At 37.7% G+C, this 14,770-nt stretch overlaps 1 protein-coding gene across 2 annotated transcripts; it reads left to right on the top strand.

Moving 5' to 3' along the window:
• The first annotated feature begins 1,081 nt into the window (after window positions 1-1,081).
• On the top strand, window positions 1,082-5,214 carry LOC133817191 (E3 ubiquitin-protein ligase RGLG2-like). Of its 2 annotated transcripts, XM_062249615.1 has the most exons (12): window positions 1,082-1,288; window positions 2,003-2,384; window positions 2,830-2,914; window positions 3,004-3,144; window positions 3,223-3,336; window positions 3,445-3,542; window positions 3,652-3,731; window positions 3,806-3,911; window positions 4,014-4,141; window positions 4,249-4,441; window positions 4,595-4,651; window positions 4,758-5,214. In XM_062249615.1, exons 2-12 carry the CDS (start codon window positions 2,070-2,072, stop codon window positions 4,836-4,838), a joined length of 1,398 nt encoding a protein of 465 aa, XP_062105599.1. In that variant the 5' UTR covers window positions 1,082-1,288; window positions 2,003-2,069; the 3' UTR covers window positions 4,839-5,214. The 2 variants fall into 2 exon arrangements, with proteins under 2 accessions (XP_062105599.1, XP_062105600.1); XM_062249616.1 differs by lacking the exon at window positions 1,082-1,288 and having other exon boundaries at window positions 1,415-2,384.
• Window positions 5,215-14,770: the final 9,556 nt, after the last annotated feature.

Here is a 14,770-nt window from a genome sequence, read left to right as displayed (position 1 = left end):
GCCGGCCCAACAATACAATCCACTTATTTTTTTTTAAAATAGATAAAATGTATTTTTCATTAAAATAATAATACCACAAAAGTATATATCACTTTTTCTAATGAATGAGTAGATAGACGTATATTCCTTCTTGGTCCATACCCCACCAAAATTATGGAGCATATCCAATTAGTGGTTACTCCACCAAATAACGTGAGCCCAAATCAACCCCACTAATTTTCAAAACGGTGGGGACCATCTCTCACCAAAAAAAAAAAAAAAAGATTACACCTACCACGGTAAATTTAAAAAAATTTGAAAAGTACGAAATTTTATAAAAATTGTAAAAATACAAATAATAATTTTCCATGGTTTTTAGTTAATCTATAAATATTATTTATAAAATTATAACATTCGGTTAAAAACTTGTAAATTTTTGTTAAAAAAAATAAATTTGTAAACTTTTTTTATAAAAAATAGATATATTTGCGGCATAAGTACCTAATATTTGGGTTTTGTACGCGGCATAGACTTAATATTTATTTTTAGTGGCAATAGTACCCAAAGTCACTAAAAATGTAATTCAGTCTGCCTTCTTCGTTAGGTCTCCGTTTCGTGATGACTGGACCAACACGTGTCACTTCGTGATTGGTCCAGCTCAATAATATTTTAAAAACAATTATGATTTGGACCAATAAAAACGTGACACGTGCCTGCCTAACGGAGGAAACTGACGGAATTACACTTTTATTGACTTTGGGTACTATTGCCATTAAAAATAAACATTGGGTCTAAGCCGCGTACAAAACCCAAATATTGGGTACTTATGCCGCAATTATCACTAATTTTTTTTTCTTATTTAAGTTGATGCCACTCCACATTTTTTGTAATTTTTTACCAATTCTATATTTTTAGTATTTTTTTTAAAACTTTAGTTATTTTTGTGAATTTCTCAAAAAAAAAAAAAAAAAATTGGACAAAAATGTGAAGGACAAAAATGTGAAGGATAATATTACATTTCTTTCTTGTGTATTCTTGAATCAACTAATGATTTAAAATGGATAAGAGAATAAAATAAATCACATTACATGGTTTCATTATCATTCCTGTTCTCTCATTAGGTCCCATGTGATGTGCTACCTCGTGAAAGCACAAACCCCTTAAGTCAAGCCAAAGCGTACACTACTCATCAAAGTCTATGTTCTTTTAACACTAATTTAATAGTGTTTCATAATTTTAGATCCAAAAATAAAAGTGAAACTCACCGGAGAACTGTTTCAGTTACTATCATCATCGTCGCCGTTTAAAGGTTCGATCTTTTGTCCTACTGCTACCTTATTTTCCAATATCAATTCTTGTTTTTCTTCATTAAACACAAAAAAATGATATATTATAATATTAATTTCGTTTACTTTGAATGAATGGTGTAAAGTCCTATTTGACTTTTTATCTGGTTTGAAAGTTTTATGATTTTATCCATTAGTTTTGTAGTTCGAGATTTGTGTTTCATTTTCTAGTAGGGCCTACAAGTTTTGATCTTTCCAATTTGTAGATTTGTTTGGCGGCAAAATTAGCCGTTGCAGGTGTTTTCTGTTTTAATTTTGTTTTTCTAGGGTTTTTGGTTGAGTTCTGCTGTTCTGCACTTTTCTTATTGTGAAGTTTATTGAAAAAAACGAGTTTTGGGTTTTTCTCATATATTTTAATTTTTACATCTATTTTGGCTTTGTTGTCGGCAATCTTGGCAATTGGAGTCGCCCTTTGTAGAAGAAAAGTGTCCATATTCATATGGGGAAGGTTAACCAAACAAGTAAAACTTTGAGGCGGTTACGGCATACAGTCGTGTTTGAACCCATCTCTTTGGTCTTTGTTTGTTTAGAAAGATAATATTTATTTTTGGCTTTCCAGGACACAGAAGAAGAAAGCCACCTTTACCTATACATATTTTTCTTTCTTTCCTTTGTAACTGCCATTGAACGAAAGATATAAGTTTTATTTTCTGGGTTTACTGGCATTTGTCTTGTAGGGTTCGATTTGTATAGATTTGCTTGATTTTTGTGGGTTCCCAATATTGATCAAGAGAAACTGGTTTGATGGGTGGCAAGAGTTCGAAAGACGATAGTACTAGACAGAGGTCATTGCGTTCGAGTGGGAGTTCATCTTGGAGTGGGTATCCTCAATCCCCTTATGATCAAGGGATTGAGACCTACGCATCTCAACAACCATACTACGCACCCCAACCCCAACCCCAACAATCTTACGCTCCGCCAGAATCCTATGCACAACCAGAGTATTATGCTCCCCCACCGCAGGACGTCAGTGTTGGCCATGCGGCTGCCTCCGCTGGTGTTAGGAGGTTGGACAGGAGATATTCAAGAATTGCTGATAACTACAATTCTCTAGATGAAGTGAGTATAATAATATCCAATATCTATGCTCTGTTTTGTATATTTTAGTTGATATAAGGTGTTGAATGTCTAAAGAACATCCCACAAAAAAGTATTTAAAAGACTTAGAATTCATAACATGTTGAGTAATCTTCGGCCCACTTGCGACAGGATTACTATTATTATTATTATTATTATAATTTTTTGTGGTGGGCAATGTTTGCTAGTTTGCTTTAGTAGGTAACATTTTGTAGTGGTAATGGATCGGGTGGGGTGGAAAAGTAAGTTGAAATTTTGTCAGCTAAAAAATATGGGGTCTCAATATTTTCTAGCGATTGGCTGATAATATGCATATGATATAATTTTTTATTATGCTGGCTGCTGTTGCTGCTCAATGATTGACTCGAAAGCAGTAATTTTCTTGAAGAAGCTGTTGGTATCAACTAAAGTTTATTTATATTTGCAGGTGAGTGCGGCTCTTGCCAATGCTGGCCTTGAGTCTTCTAATCTTATTGTTGGCATTGATTTTACAAAAAGCAATGAGTGGACAGGTTAGTCTGGAACTTATTAAATACATACAATATGTTTTATGCCTTGTACTTGTCGTGGAACATTCTGAGTCTTGTTTTGGGAATAATAGGTGCGAAGTCGTTCAACAGAAAAAGCTTGCATCACATTGGAGATACTTTGAATCCCTACGAACAAGCAATATCCATTATTGGGAAAACCTTGGCTGCATTTGATGAAGATAATTTGATTCCTTGCTATGGATTTGGAGATGGTATTTTAAAGCACTTCTTGCTCTTTTATCTCCTTAAAGATTTTTTTTTTTGAATTATAACATTGTTTCTTTTGGCAGCATCTACGCATGATCAAGATGTGTTTAGTTTTTATCCTGATGAGAGATTTTGCAATGGCTTTGAGGAAGTTTTGAGTCGTTACAGAGAAATTGTTCCCCATTTACGACTTGCAGGTTTGGTCATTACTCTTTTACTTCGGTATCATCTCTCTTTTTTTTTTGGAGATACTTTTAATATTTATCTAAACCTCTGTTGTACACGCTTCCTATCATTTATGCCAGGCCCTACTTCATTTGCACCAGTAGTTGAGATGGCCATGACCATTGTAGAGCAGAGTGGTGGCCAGTACCATGTTCTAGTAATAATTGCAGATGGCCAGGTACTCTTTTCTCCATGTGGATATTTAGTCTGGTTTTACAGATATGGCGTTGGCAGACATGTGCTAGTGACTTTTAATCTTCAATTACTAATTAAGAATGGTTTGTTAGGTGACTAGAAGTGTTAATACTGAGCACGGCCAGCTAAGTCCGCAGGAGCGGAAGACTGTTGAAGCCATTGTTGAAGCTAGGTGAGCATGGTTGATTTGTTGCTGCATCATGATTGTTGATTACATCAGTTTTCTGACTGGTTTTTTCATTGCAGCAAATTACCTCTTTCAATAATTTTAGTTGGTGTTGGAGATGGGCCGTGGGACATGATGAAGGAATTTGATGATAATATCCCTTCTCGGGCTTTTGATAATTTTCAAGTGTGTGCTCTGAATTCTTGTCTTTTATGTTTGTAGCTTCTGTATATAATCAATAAACGCATTAAAATGACACTATTTCCTTTTTTCTTTTATGCTCTTCAGTTTGTGAATTTCACAGAAATAATGTCGAAGAATGTTGCCCCATTACGAAAAGAGACTGAATTTGCTCTGGCAGCATTAATGGAAATTCCTTCTCAGTATAAAGCAACAATGGAGCTCAACATATTGGGGTAACTGTTGTTTCTCCCAGTTTTTCTTCATTCTCTTTCATAATACAATTGTAAGGGATTTTGATTCGTTCATAACATAATATTAATTACACTATTTTGCCTTGCAGGAATTTATCGGGTAAATCACCCCAAAGGGTTTCTCTGCCTCCTCCTGTATATGGCGCGTCGTCTTTTACTAGCTCCAAACCCTCCCACGATACTATCTTTAAGCCTACCGAGCCAAGTTTTCCATCTTATCCCGAAAAAAGCACCCCTGTTAGCTCAGCTCCGCCTGCTCCCAGTTCATCTTATGATAACCAGGTGCGTTTAAACGTGAAACTTTCAATAAGGATCGTGAGTTTTGTGATTTGATATGTTCAAGTTGTTTTAATTCTGTTAAAAGAGCCAACCTAAGGTTATTTTAGATGTTTTAACTTTAGTCTGTAGTGATCTTACCTGTTTTTAATTTAACAGGTTTGCCCCATCTGCTTAACTGATCCAAAGGACATGGCCTTCGGTTGTGGGCATCAGGTACGTACTCGTGTTCATTTTCATTTGTGTAATAATCTTTGAAGAAGAAGAATGAAAAAAGTACTAACTGTAGAACTTTGTTGTGTGAATTTTCTTGGTATGACAGACATGTTGCGAATGCGGAAAAGATCTTGAGACATGCCCAATATGTCGAAGCGCGATCAGTACAAGAATAAAACTCTACTAATCAGCTTCAAGTCGAGTTTCTCGTTTGAGTTTTTAGTCTTGTCTACTACCAACATTCTTTTAATTCTTTATTTAATTTTTGTTCAAAATGTTAGTATTAGGTAAGGTTGTCCCTGTAAATCTGGTTTTATGTGATTATTAGTAGGCTGCTGTGGTGGTGCCAAATGTTTAGTTGTACAAAGGTGTTTGCTCTGTTCAATTAATTTGACACCTAGGCTAGTTTTTTGTTGGTACGATCCAGATACAGCTGAATCTAAAATTCCATTTATGTGTTTTATTTTTATTTTTTTATTTTGCCTGGATTCCATTTATGTAAAAATGGTGTTGATAAGTCAGTTTTTGACAACATTATTACTAAAATTTCAACTTGCCTAGTATGAATGAATGGACTTTTGACATAATTGCCAAAGCAGAAAACTTCATTTATTTACAAACCCTTTTTTGGAATGTTTGACCTGTATTTATTCCAGATCATGAAAATTTTCAATGACAAGCTTGATTGAATCTTTTTTCAAACACATTACGCGTATCGTGTAAATGTAAAAGAAAAAGAAATTTTGAAAAGGAAATGAGATACGGGCACAGTTATATATGTTTAAAGGATAACAATAATATTGTCGGAAAATATTACAAATAGAGTGAATCCGAAAAATCATAAATTCATTATTATAAATATAATAAACGAAGAAACTTTTCTCAAAATTAGGATGTCTCTGTACATTTGTAAAAAGGGTATTATTTTAATATTGTTTTTATATCTCATCCAAAGATAAATTATAATAAACTGAATGGTGTGGAAAGAGTTCGAAGGAGACGACGACCACGATGATGATGTTGAGTACTAATTTATAGGCAGAGTTCATCGGCGGAATCGACTGAGTTGTTGTTAGAGGTGTTGTTATAAACAAAGAGAGTGAGAGCCATGCAACATACGACCATCTGTACGGATCCCATGCAGTAGTACTACTACTACTACTCCACTCTAACTCTACTATAACATTAATTCTATCGATCAGTAGATGTTTTGAAAAGTTAGAAGAACAAATGATGAGAAACCACATAGATTCAAACGTGAAACTTATTTCTAGAGGAGGGATTGTGAGTTCAGTTCTGTTAAAAGAGCTAACTTTCTCTAAGGTTATAAATTTCAGATGTCTTAACTTTATTCTGTAGTGATCTTATCAGACATGTTTTTACTTTAACAGGTTTGCCCCATCTGCTTATCTGATCCAAAAGACATGGCCTTGGGTTGTGGGCATCAGGCACACACTAGTGTTCATTTTCATCATCTTTGACGAAGAAGAAGAAGAAGAGTGAAGAAAATAGTGGCACTGCAGTACTTTGTTGTGTGAATTTTCTTGGTACGACAGACATGTTGCGAATGCGGTAAAGATCTTGAGACACGACCAATATGCCGAAGCGTGATCAGTACAAGAATAAAACTCTACTAAGCAGCTTCGAGTGGAGCTCCTCGTTTGAGATTTTCGTCTATTTTCTACTCCCGTTTGATTCTTTATTTAAAGTTTGTTCGGAATGTTAGTATTAGGTAAGGTTGTTCCTCTAAAGTAGTTTTATTATGTTATTTTTACTATGATATATGCTCTGCTGGTGACAAATGTGAGAAATGATATCCACCTAAATATTACCATGACATGATAATTTAATTTAGTCATTTATATTTATTAAAATTAAGATCTATTGTTTAAAAAAGTAATGTTACGTCACTCTATGTAATATTTTAGTGTACATAAAATGTATAATTGTACAAAGGTATTTGCCCAGTTCAATTGGTTTAAGACAAGAGCTGTAAATGTGGGCCGGTCTGACCCATATTTTCGTGCCTCTGATAAATTCGAGCCGAGCCCGTATTCAATTCGTGCTGGGCTGGGCCGACCCATTTTTGAAAGAGTAGGCCCAGCACGGCCCAAGGGCCCGGCCCATGTTGTGTTGTGCTCATGTCGTGTTGAGCCCAAGTTGGGCCAACCCACTTTCTATATTCGGGCCCAAATTTGGGCCCACTTTATTATTGCCAAAAAATGGAGAATTGAACCCTCTACCTCCTCTTTAACCATCAATGGACTTACCACCAAACCAAATGCATTTTTTTTTTAAATTATAATTTTAGATATTCTTATATACTTTTTAACAATATTTTATACAAAATTATATCAAAGATAATTATTAGAATTTTAATACCTACTAATAAATGCTAAAAAACTTAACTCCAAATCTTGAAATAAATTAATATAATTATAAAAATATAAACATTGAGAAAAATAAGACTTCTATTATCATTTTAATTTAATAATAATTGACAAATAAAAATTTATTATGATTATTAATGTCAAAATATCGGGCTTTTTATCGTGTCGTGCTTTCGGGCTAGTTTGTTCGTGCTTTCGTGTCGTGCCGTGCTCAGGCCCATGTCTTGCCGTGCCAATTTTTAATTCATGTCGTGCCTGGCCCAGACCCATATTTTTTCGTGCCGTGTTGTGCTCGTGCCTCCCGGGCTCGTGTCGGTTTTGTGCCGTACTAGAAAGTCCGGCCCGTATTTACAGCTCTAAGAGGGCCGGACTTGGGATGGGTGAGGTCCAAGAACAAAATTGTTATTTTAAAATTTTTTATACATAAAATAATATTTCTCTAAAATTTGAGATTTTTTTTAATGTAAAATATAGTTTTTTTTTTTTTTGAAATTTGGGATCTCTTTAGGTTGAGCTCTAGGTGTGGGCCTAGCTTGCCTATAGTAAGGTCTGGGTGGAAATTAGATTGTGTGCCCAGTTTTATAGTGTGTTATTAGTTTTTACCCATGTTTCAACTTTTTTATATTTTTACCCAGTTTTTTAATCAGTTTCCCCATAATACCCTTTTATATTATAAATTGAGTACTCTCCATTTTTTTCCCACGCTTCCCTCTCACCTTCATTCTGTTTTCAAAGTTTTCGTTTACTATTCCTTTCTCTCTGCCGAGCCCCCCCGATCCCCATCTTCAACATTCCTCTGTCTCCAGCGCCAAAACTCACCCCCCATCCTAACTGCAACGCCAGAGCCGATTGCTTGAACAGTCCTCTGTCTTGATTTTGTGGAACATTTGAAGTTCTTCTCCAAGTACAGAGCCGATCTTCCTTTTTCAAGTGATTGTTGAAGCTTGCTTCTCTTGAGGTATGTAATTGAGGTTTGTTTGATTCTTTGCTCCCCATTTGTTTGATGAAAGTTTCATTGATTTTTGTATGAATAATTTATGTTCTTATGTGTTTTTATTGTTTGTTTTGATGAAAGTCATCATTGTCTGAGGCCGTTCCCCCTGTGCAATTGATTTTTGAAGCTTGCTTTTCTTGAGGTATGCAAATGAGTTTTGTTTAATTCTTTGCACTCCATTTGTTTGATGAAAGTTCCATTAAATTTTGTATGAATATTTTATGCTCTTATATAGTTTGAACCTAGTAGTGAGGTATGTAAAATAAGTTGTTTAATATATTGCACTCTATTTATTTGATGAAATTCCTCATTAAACATCAAATGAAAAATTTCCCTTCTTATCTAGTGTTTTCATTGCTTGTGTTTATTTTGATGAAAATACTCGTTGATGTTCATTTTTTTTCTTTAAATTTGTTTCTTGGTTTTGTATTATGTATATTCATTTATGTGTATGGGAATGTATAGGAGTCGTACTACTCATTGTGTCTTTGATGAAAAAGCAAAATACCAATAGATAAATTGATGTTTCTATCGTAAAAATTAGACGGAGTACCCATTGTTAGAGGACATCTTTAATTTTTAACTAGATTTTAAAATTCTTTCATTTATGCCCAATTGTGGCAATAAATGAGATGGAGTTGAACCAGAATTGGACAATGAAGGTTGCTATCAGGTAATAATGTGAAATTAAGGCACCATCTAATGGAGAGAGTAGATAGGCAGTTTAGGCTATTTAGTAGTGAGCAAGATTCCAGATTATTACAATCATGAACTTCGACATTTCTAATATTGGGGAAGGAATCTAGAGGAAGCATTTTGAAAGAGCTAGATATATATTCAACTGGAAGCTTTCGGAGGGATTTACAATCACAGAGCGGTAGAAAGTCTAGATTGTTGCAGTACCTGAGATACAGGTTTTCCAAATTGATAGGAACACACCTTTCATCAAAATTTTGCAAAGTACTACATGATTTGAATCCTGCAGTCTTCCCACACTGGTCAATTGTAATGACCCACTAATCTAGACTAATTGGACCATTATCGAAACTATACATAAAAACTTACATTTTTCGAAAATACCATAATTTATTGAGTAACTTGAAAATAAGAGTTATTTACAAAGAAACAGAATACTAAGAAGGATTTTGGGATCCCATTGTCTTTAAAACAAAATAAGATTTAAAATAAAAGACATTACATAATAATGCGGAAAATACATGTAAAACCATAAAAACATAAAAGGAGACTACATCCTCGAATCGATAACGCTCGGCCCCTTGACTCCATTCATCATCGATACACATCCTCCCAAGCATCACGAATCTTACCGCCTCTAAGCTTATTTTCCTGCACATAAACAGAAAGGAGTGAGCCTAATGCCCAGCAAGGAAAAACCTAACACATAGTCATATACACAATTTCATAAGAAAACATAAAGACTTAACATAATACATATAACATACACTTATTATAATGGCCATTATTACTTGGGGTCCCATAGACTAAACAAGCATATGCCCATGGGGTTAATGGGGTCCTACTAGCTAAGTAGGTCATATGCCCATAACCCATTTGGGGTCTTGTTAGTCATATGGGTCATATGCCCAAGCCTACATACACATATACATATCATAACACTTTTAATAACATAAACATATAGATAACATAAGCACATAACATATTAATTCTAGCCTATTTTCCTTACCAAAGTTACCGGGATAAAATGGACTGAGTTAGGACTTTTGGAACACTCCTAAAACCACAATGAACAAGGGTGAGTCTAAAGAAAGGAGATGAAATGAAAGAGAATAGGAAGACTAAACCATTAAACGAAAATATGCTTACCACCACTAAGTGCTTAAGAACTTGGATTCCCTAACCAAAATAAGAATAAGGTTAGGGGACTGAGTAGAAGGTTTTGAGAAAAAAAAATAACATAGAACACAGAAAGGACTAGAGTTTTGGGTTTACCTCGAAGATTGCAAGATCAATCTAACATCCACCGAAATACTATAGCACTCACTTACTTCCCAAGTGTTTGATAAGCTTATGATGTTTAAGCTTATAGTTTTTCCCCAAACCAAGTGTTTACACTCTCTCACTCACTTAACACTAGCAGCCTCTGAACTTAGAGCAAATGGTGAATAATGGCTGGGTACTAGGTCCTATTTATAGAGTTTGGGAATGAAAATATCTTGATTTTACTTGAATAAAAATAATGGCTTTTTAAGTGAAAATCATTTGAATAATCGTTCAGCAGAGGCTGAAGACTCGTTCAGAAGATGCTGGACTGTTGAAGGCGTTTGAATGGCTGAAGGGAAAAGAATTCAAATGAATTTGAAAACATGCTGGTGGAGGCGATATATCGCCCCCTATAGGCGATATATCGCCTGGACCTTTGTTCCCGAGGCGACCGTGCATCGATTCGTGTTTTCCGTATCTACGTGCTGCGACATATCGCCCCCTATAGCTGCGATATATCGGCATACGCAGAATATTTAAACACGAGTTTACACATTTTTAGCTAAGTTTGAATGGACTAAACAGCCTTGACTAAGCCCTCAACGTGCTCAAAGCTGCTGACTGACCCTATACATTCAAACTTTTACCCTTATTTAATTTAATCCTCAAAAATACTTAATCCTTAATTACCATTCAAAACATGTGCTTAAAATCCTATTGGTTGATGTCTAAACCTTATAATATAATAATATATTCCTTAATATCAGACACATTAATCAAACCTTAGGTTATACTTAATATTCTTAAACTATAGGTTAAACTTAGAAAATCTATAAGTACTACTATGAGTGTCCAAATAACTCCCGGTCTGAACCAAAAATCCAAAGTAACAATGATAACACTAAACATACTATAATACTACTAAACAATTAGCTAAGTAAAGTTCTTGGACTCTACAATTCTCCCCTACTAAAAAGAATTTCGTCCTCGAAATTTACTTACCAAATAACTCCGGATACCGGCTCTGCATGTCCTCTTCCAACTCCCACGTTGCCTCGCGTTCAGAACTATTGCTCCATAGGACTTTAACTATAGGAAAGCTCTTGGACCGTAACTGCTTCATCCCCCTATCTAGGATGCTAACCGGTCGTTCCTCGTAACTTAAGTCTTTCTGGAGTGCTATAGTATCGTACTTGAGGACGTGAGATGGGTCTGACACATACTTGCGTAACATCGAGATGTGGAAGACGTTGTGACTATCGGCTAGTGCTGGCGGTAGGGCTAGTCTATACGCAACTGGTCCCACTTTGTCCAATATCTCAAAAGGACCTAAGAATCGGGGACTGAGCTTGCCTTTCTTCCCGAACCGCTTGACACCCTTCATAGGAGATATCTTCAGGAAGACTTGATCTCCAACTTGGAACTCCACATCGCGTCTCTTGGTATCTGCATAGCTTTTCTGTCGGCTTTGAGCAGCAAGCATACGCTGTCTAATAAGCGTTACTGCTTCTTGAGCTTGCCTAACAGCTTCGGGCCCTAGAAGCTGCCTTTCTCCTACCTCGTCCCAGTGCAACGGTGATCGACACCTTCTTCCATATAGCAACTCATAAGGTGCCATCTCGATCGTCGACTGGTAGCTATTGTTGTACGAGAACTCGATCAGCGGTAAGTACTTGTTCCACGATCCTCCGAAGTCAAGTACACATGCGCGTAGCATATCCTCTAAAATCTGAATCGTACGCTCTGACTGCCCATCTGTCTGAGGATGGAAAGCTGTACTAAGACTTAACTTAGTACCCATGGCTTGCTGTAAGCTTCTCCAAAATCTTGACGTAAACACTGATCCTCTATCTGATACTATCGTCTTGGGGATTCCATGCAATCGTACAATCTCTTGGATGTAGATGTCTGCATATTGGTCTGCCGTATAAGAAGTCTTAACAGGCAGAAAATGAGCCGACTTGGTTAGTCTATCTATGACTATCCAAGCAGAATCATGCTGCTTATTTGTCTTTGGCAGACCCGTCACGAAGTCCATGGCTATATCGTCCCACTTCCACTCCGGTATGCTAAGCGGTTGCAATAATCCTGCAGGTCGCTGATGCTCCGCCTTCACTTGCTGGCATACCAGACACTTAGATACATACTCTGCTATGTCCTTCTTCATCCCTGGCCACCAATAGACTGCCTTGATGTCATGAGTCATCTTGGTAGACCCTGGATGAACCGAGTATGGGGTGTTGTGCGCTTCTTCTAGGATCGTCTTCTTAATACTTTGATCGTCTGGCACGCATACCCGATCCTTATATCTCAATAAACCTTGACTGGATATTGAGAAATCTGTAGTCTTGCCTTCTCTGACTGCATCCATGTGCGTTGCTAGTGAATCATCATGTCTCTGACCATTCCGTATGTCTTCTAGCATATTCGATTGGATAGACAAGTTAGCCAGCTTGCCTACAACCACTTCTATTCCGGCACTGATAAGCTCCTGCTGTAGTGGCTTTTCTATTCCGGATAAGGCTGCTAAGTTCCCATAACTTTTTCGGCTAAGTGCATCGGCAACTACGTTTGCCTTCCCCGGGTGGTATAGGATTTCGCAGTCGTAATCCTTTACTAATTCCAACCACCGGCGCTGCCTCATGTTAAGCTCCTTCTGAGTAAAGAAGTATTTTAAACTTTTGTGGTCCGTATAAATCTCGCACCGTTCTCCGTAAAGATAATGGCGCCAGATTTTTAACGCAAAGACCACCGCTGCCAACTCCATATCGTGAGTTGGATAGCGTTGTTCATACTCCTTTAACTGACGTGACACGTAGGCTATCACCTTGTCATTTTGCATCAGTACGCATCCCAATCCTAACTTTGATGCATCACAGTAGACAACGAACTTGTCGTTGGGTGTTGGGACACTAAGTACTGGTGTTGAGCAAAGCTTATCCTTAAGCAACTGGAAGCTTTCCTCACACTTATCACTCCAGTTAAACTTTTGTTGCTTCCGGGTCAAGTTGGTGAGTGGAGTGGCTATTTTAGAAAAGCCCTCTACAAACTTTCTATAGTAACCTGCTAGCCCTAAGAAGCTTCTTACTTCCGACGCGTTCTTTGGTCTAGGCCAATCTTTCACGGCCTCTACCTTCGATGGATCTACTGCAACTCCGTCTTTCGATATGATGTGCCCGAGGAACGCCACTTGTGAGAGCCAAAACTCGCATTTCTTGAACTTCGCGTAGAGTTGGTGCTCCTTCAATCGCGTCAAAATTATCCTCAAGTGTTCCTCGTGCTCCACTTCATTCTTGGAGTAAATTAAAATGTCGTCGATGAACACAACGACGGATTTATCCAAGTAGTCCTTGAAGACCCTATTCATTAAGTCCATAAACGCGGCTGGCGCGTTAGTAAGACCAAAAGACATAACCAAGAACTCGTAATGTCCATAACGAGTCCTAAAGGCTGTCTTAGGAATATCTTCCCCCTTTACCTTGAGCTGATGATACCCGGACCGTAAATCGATCTTAGAGAATACAGTCGCGCCTTGGAGTTGATCAAACAAATCATCAATCCGAGGTAGCGGGTATTTGTTCTTAATCGTTACTTTATTCAGCTCACGGTAGTCTATGCACATGCGCATACTTCCGTCCTTCTTTTTCACGAATAGTACCGGAGCTCCCCATGGTGAATGGCTTGGCCTAATGAAACCCAAGTCTAGGAGTTCTTGTAGCTGCGTCTTTAACTCCTTGAGTTCCGTAGGTGCCATCCGGTATGGTGCCTTAGAGATAGGCTCGGTGCCCGGTACTAATTCTATCGTGAAGTCTATTTCTCTAGTTGGCGGCAATCCTGGCAAGTCATCGGGGAAAACTTCTGGAAATTCTTGTATGACTCGAACATCTCCAACTTTGAGTGATGTCTCCTTCTCCACATTCGTGATGTTGGCTAAGAATGCTTGACATCCTTTCTCCATCATTCTCTGAGCTTTGAGAGATGATACTAACGGTGTGCGTAGTCCTGAAGCTTGTCCCATGAAGCACAGTTTCTGGCCGTCAGGAGTATCGAATGTCACCTTCTTGCGTCTGCAGTCGATCGTTGCGCCATGCCGTGCTAGCCAATCCATGCCTAGTATGACGTCGAAGTCTTTGATCACCAGCTCTATCAGGTCTCCTTCTAGTTCCTTGTCCTCAATCTTGATTGGTACGCCTCGTACAATTCGTGATGATAGAACTACTTTGCCCGAAGGCAACTCGGTTGCAAACCTAGTTCTAAATCTTTCACTAGGTTTGTCTAGTTTATCTATCATTCCTAACGAAATATACGAATGGGTGGCTCCCGAATCAAATAATACATGACATAATTTATTGAGGATGGAAACCTGACCTGTGACCACCTTGTTGCTAGCATCCGCCTCTCCTTGGGTTAAAGCAAAAACCCGAGCAGGAACCATCTTTTCGTCCTTCTTTCCTTCCGGCTTTTGCTGAGGACAGTCTCTTTTACGATGCCCTTCTTGACCACAGTTGAAACACTCCTTGGTGTTGGCACGGCATTCTCCGGGGTGCTTCTTCTGACATTTGGCACATGGCGGGTATTCCACGTAGCCCGACCTATTTCCCCCATTACTTGGTCGTGCCCTTTTATTGTTGTCGGCTTGCTTGTTGTCAGGATGCCTTCTCTTCTGTCCGTTACCGTTGTTGTTGGACTGATTGTTGCTGGATTGATTGTTGTTCCGACTGGCCTGAGGTTGGCTCTGCTGCCTAGGTTCCGGCTTGCTGGCTTCTTCTTTGC

This window comes from Humulus lupulus, chromosome 2 (genome assembly GCF_963169125.1).
Source record: "Humulus lupulus chromosome 2, drHumLupu1.1, whole genome shotgun sequence".
Lineage (NCBI taxonomy): Eukaryota > Viridiplantae > Streptophyta > Magnoliopsida > Rosales > Cannabaceae > Humulus > Humulus lupulus.
Note: the sequence above shows the minus strand (reverse complement) of the source record. Positions and strands in the feature narration are given on the sequence as shown.

Excerpts from the sequence above, each read along its gene's own strand:
- LOC133817191 (XM_062249615.1), top strand. The coding sequence starts at position 2,070 with ATGGGTGGCAAGAGTTCGAAAGACGATAGTACTAGACAGAGGTCATTG. Across the intron at positions 2,385-2,829 it reads ACTACAATTCTCTAGATGAA|GTGAGTGCGGCTCTTGCCAA; the intron begins GTGAGTATAATA and ends TTATATTTGCAG. Across the intron at positions 3,145-3,222 it reads TTGCTATGGATTTGGAGATG|CATCTACGCATGATCAAGAT; the intron begins GTATTTTAAAGC and ends TTCTTTTGGCAG.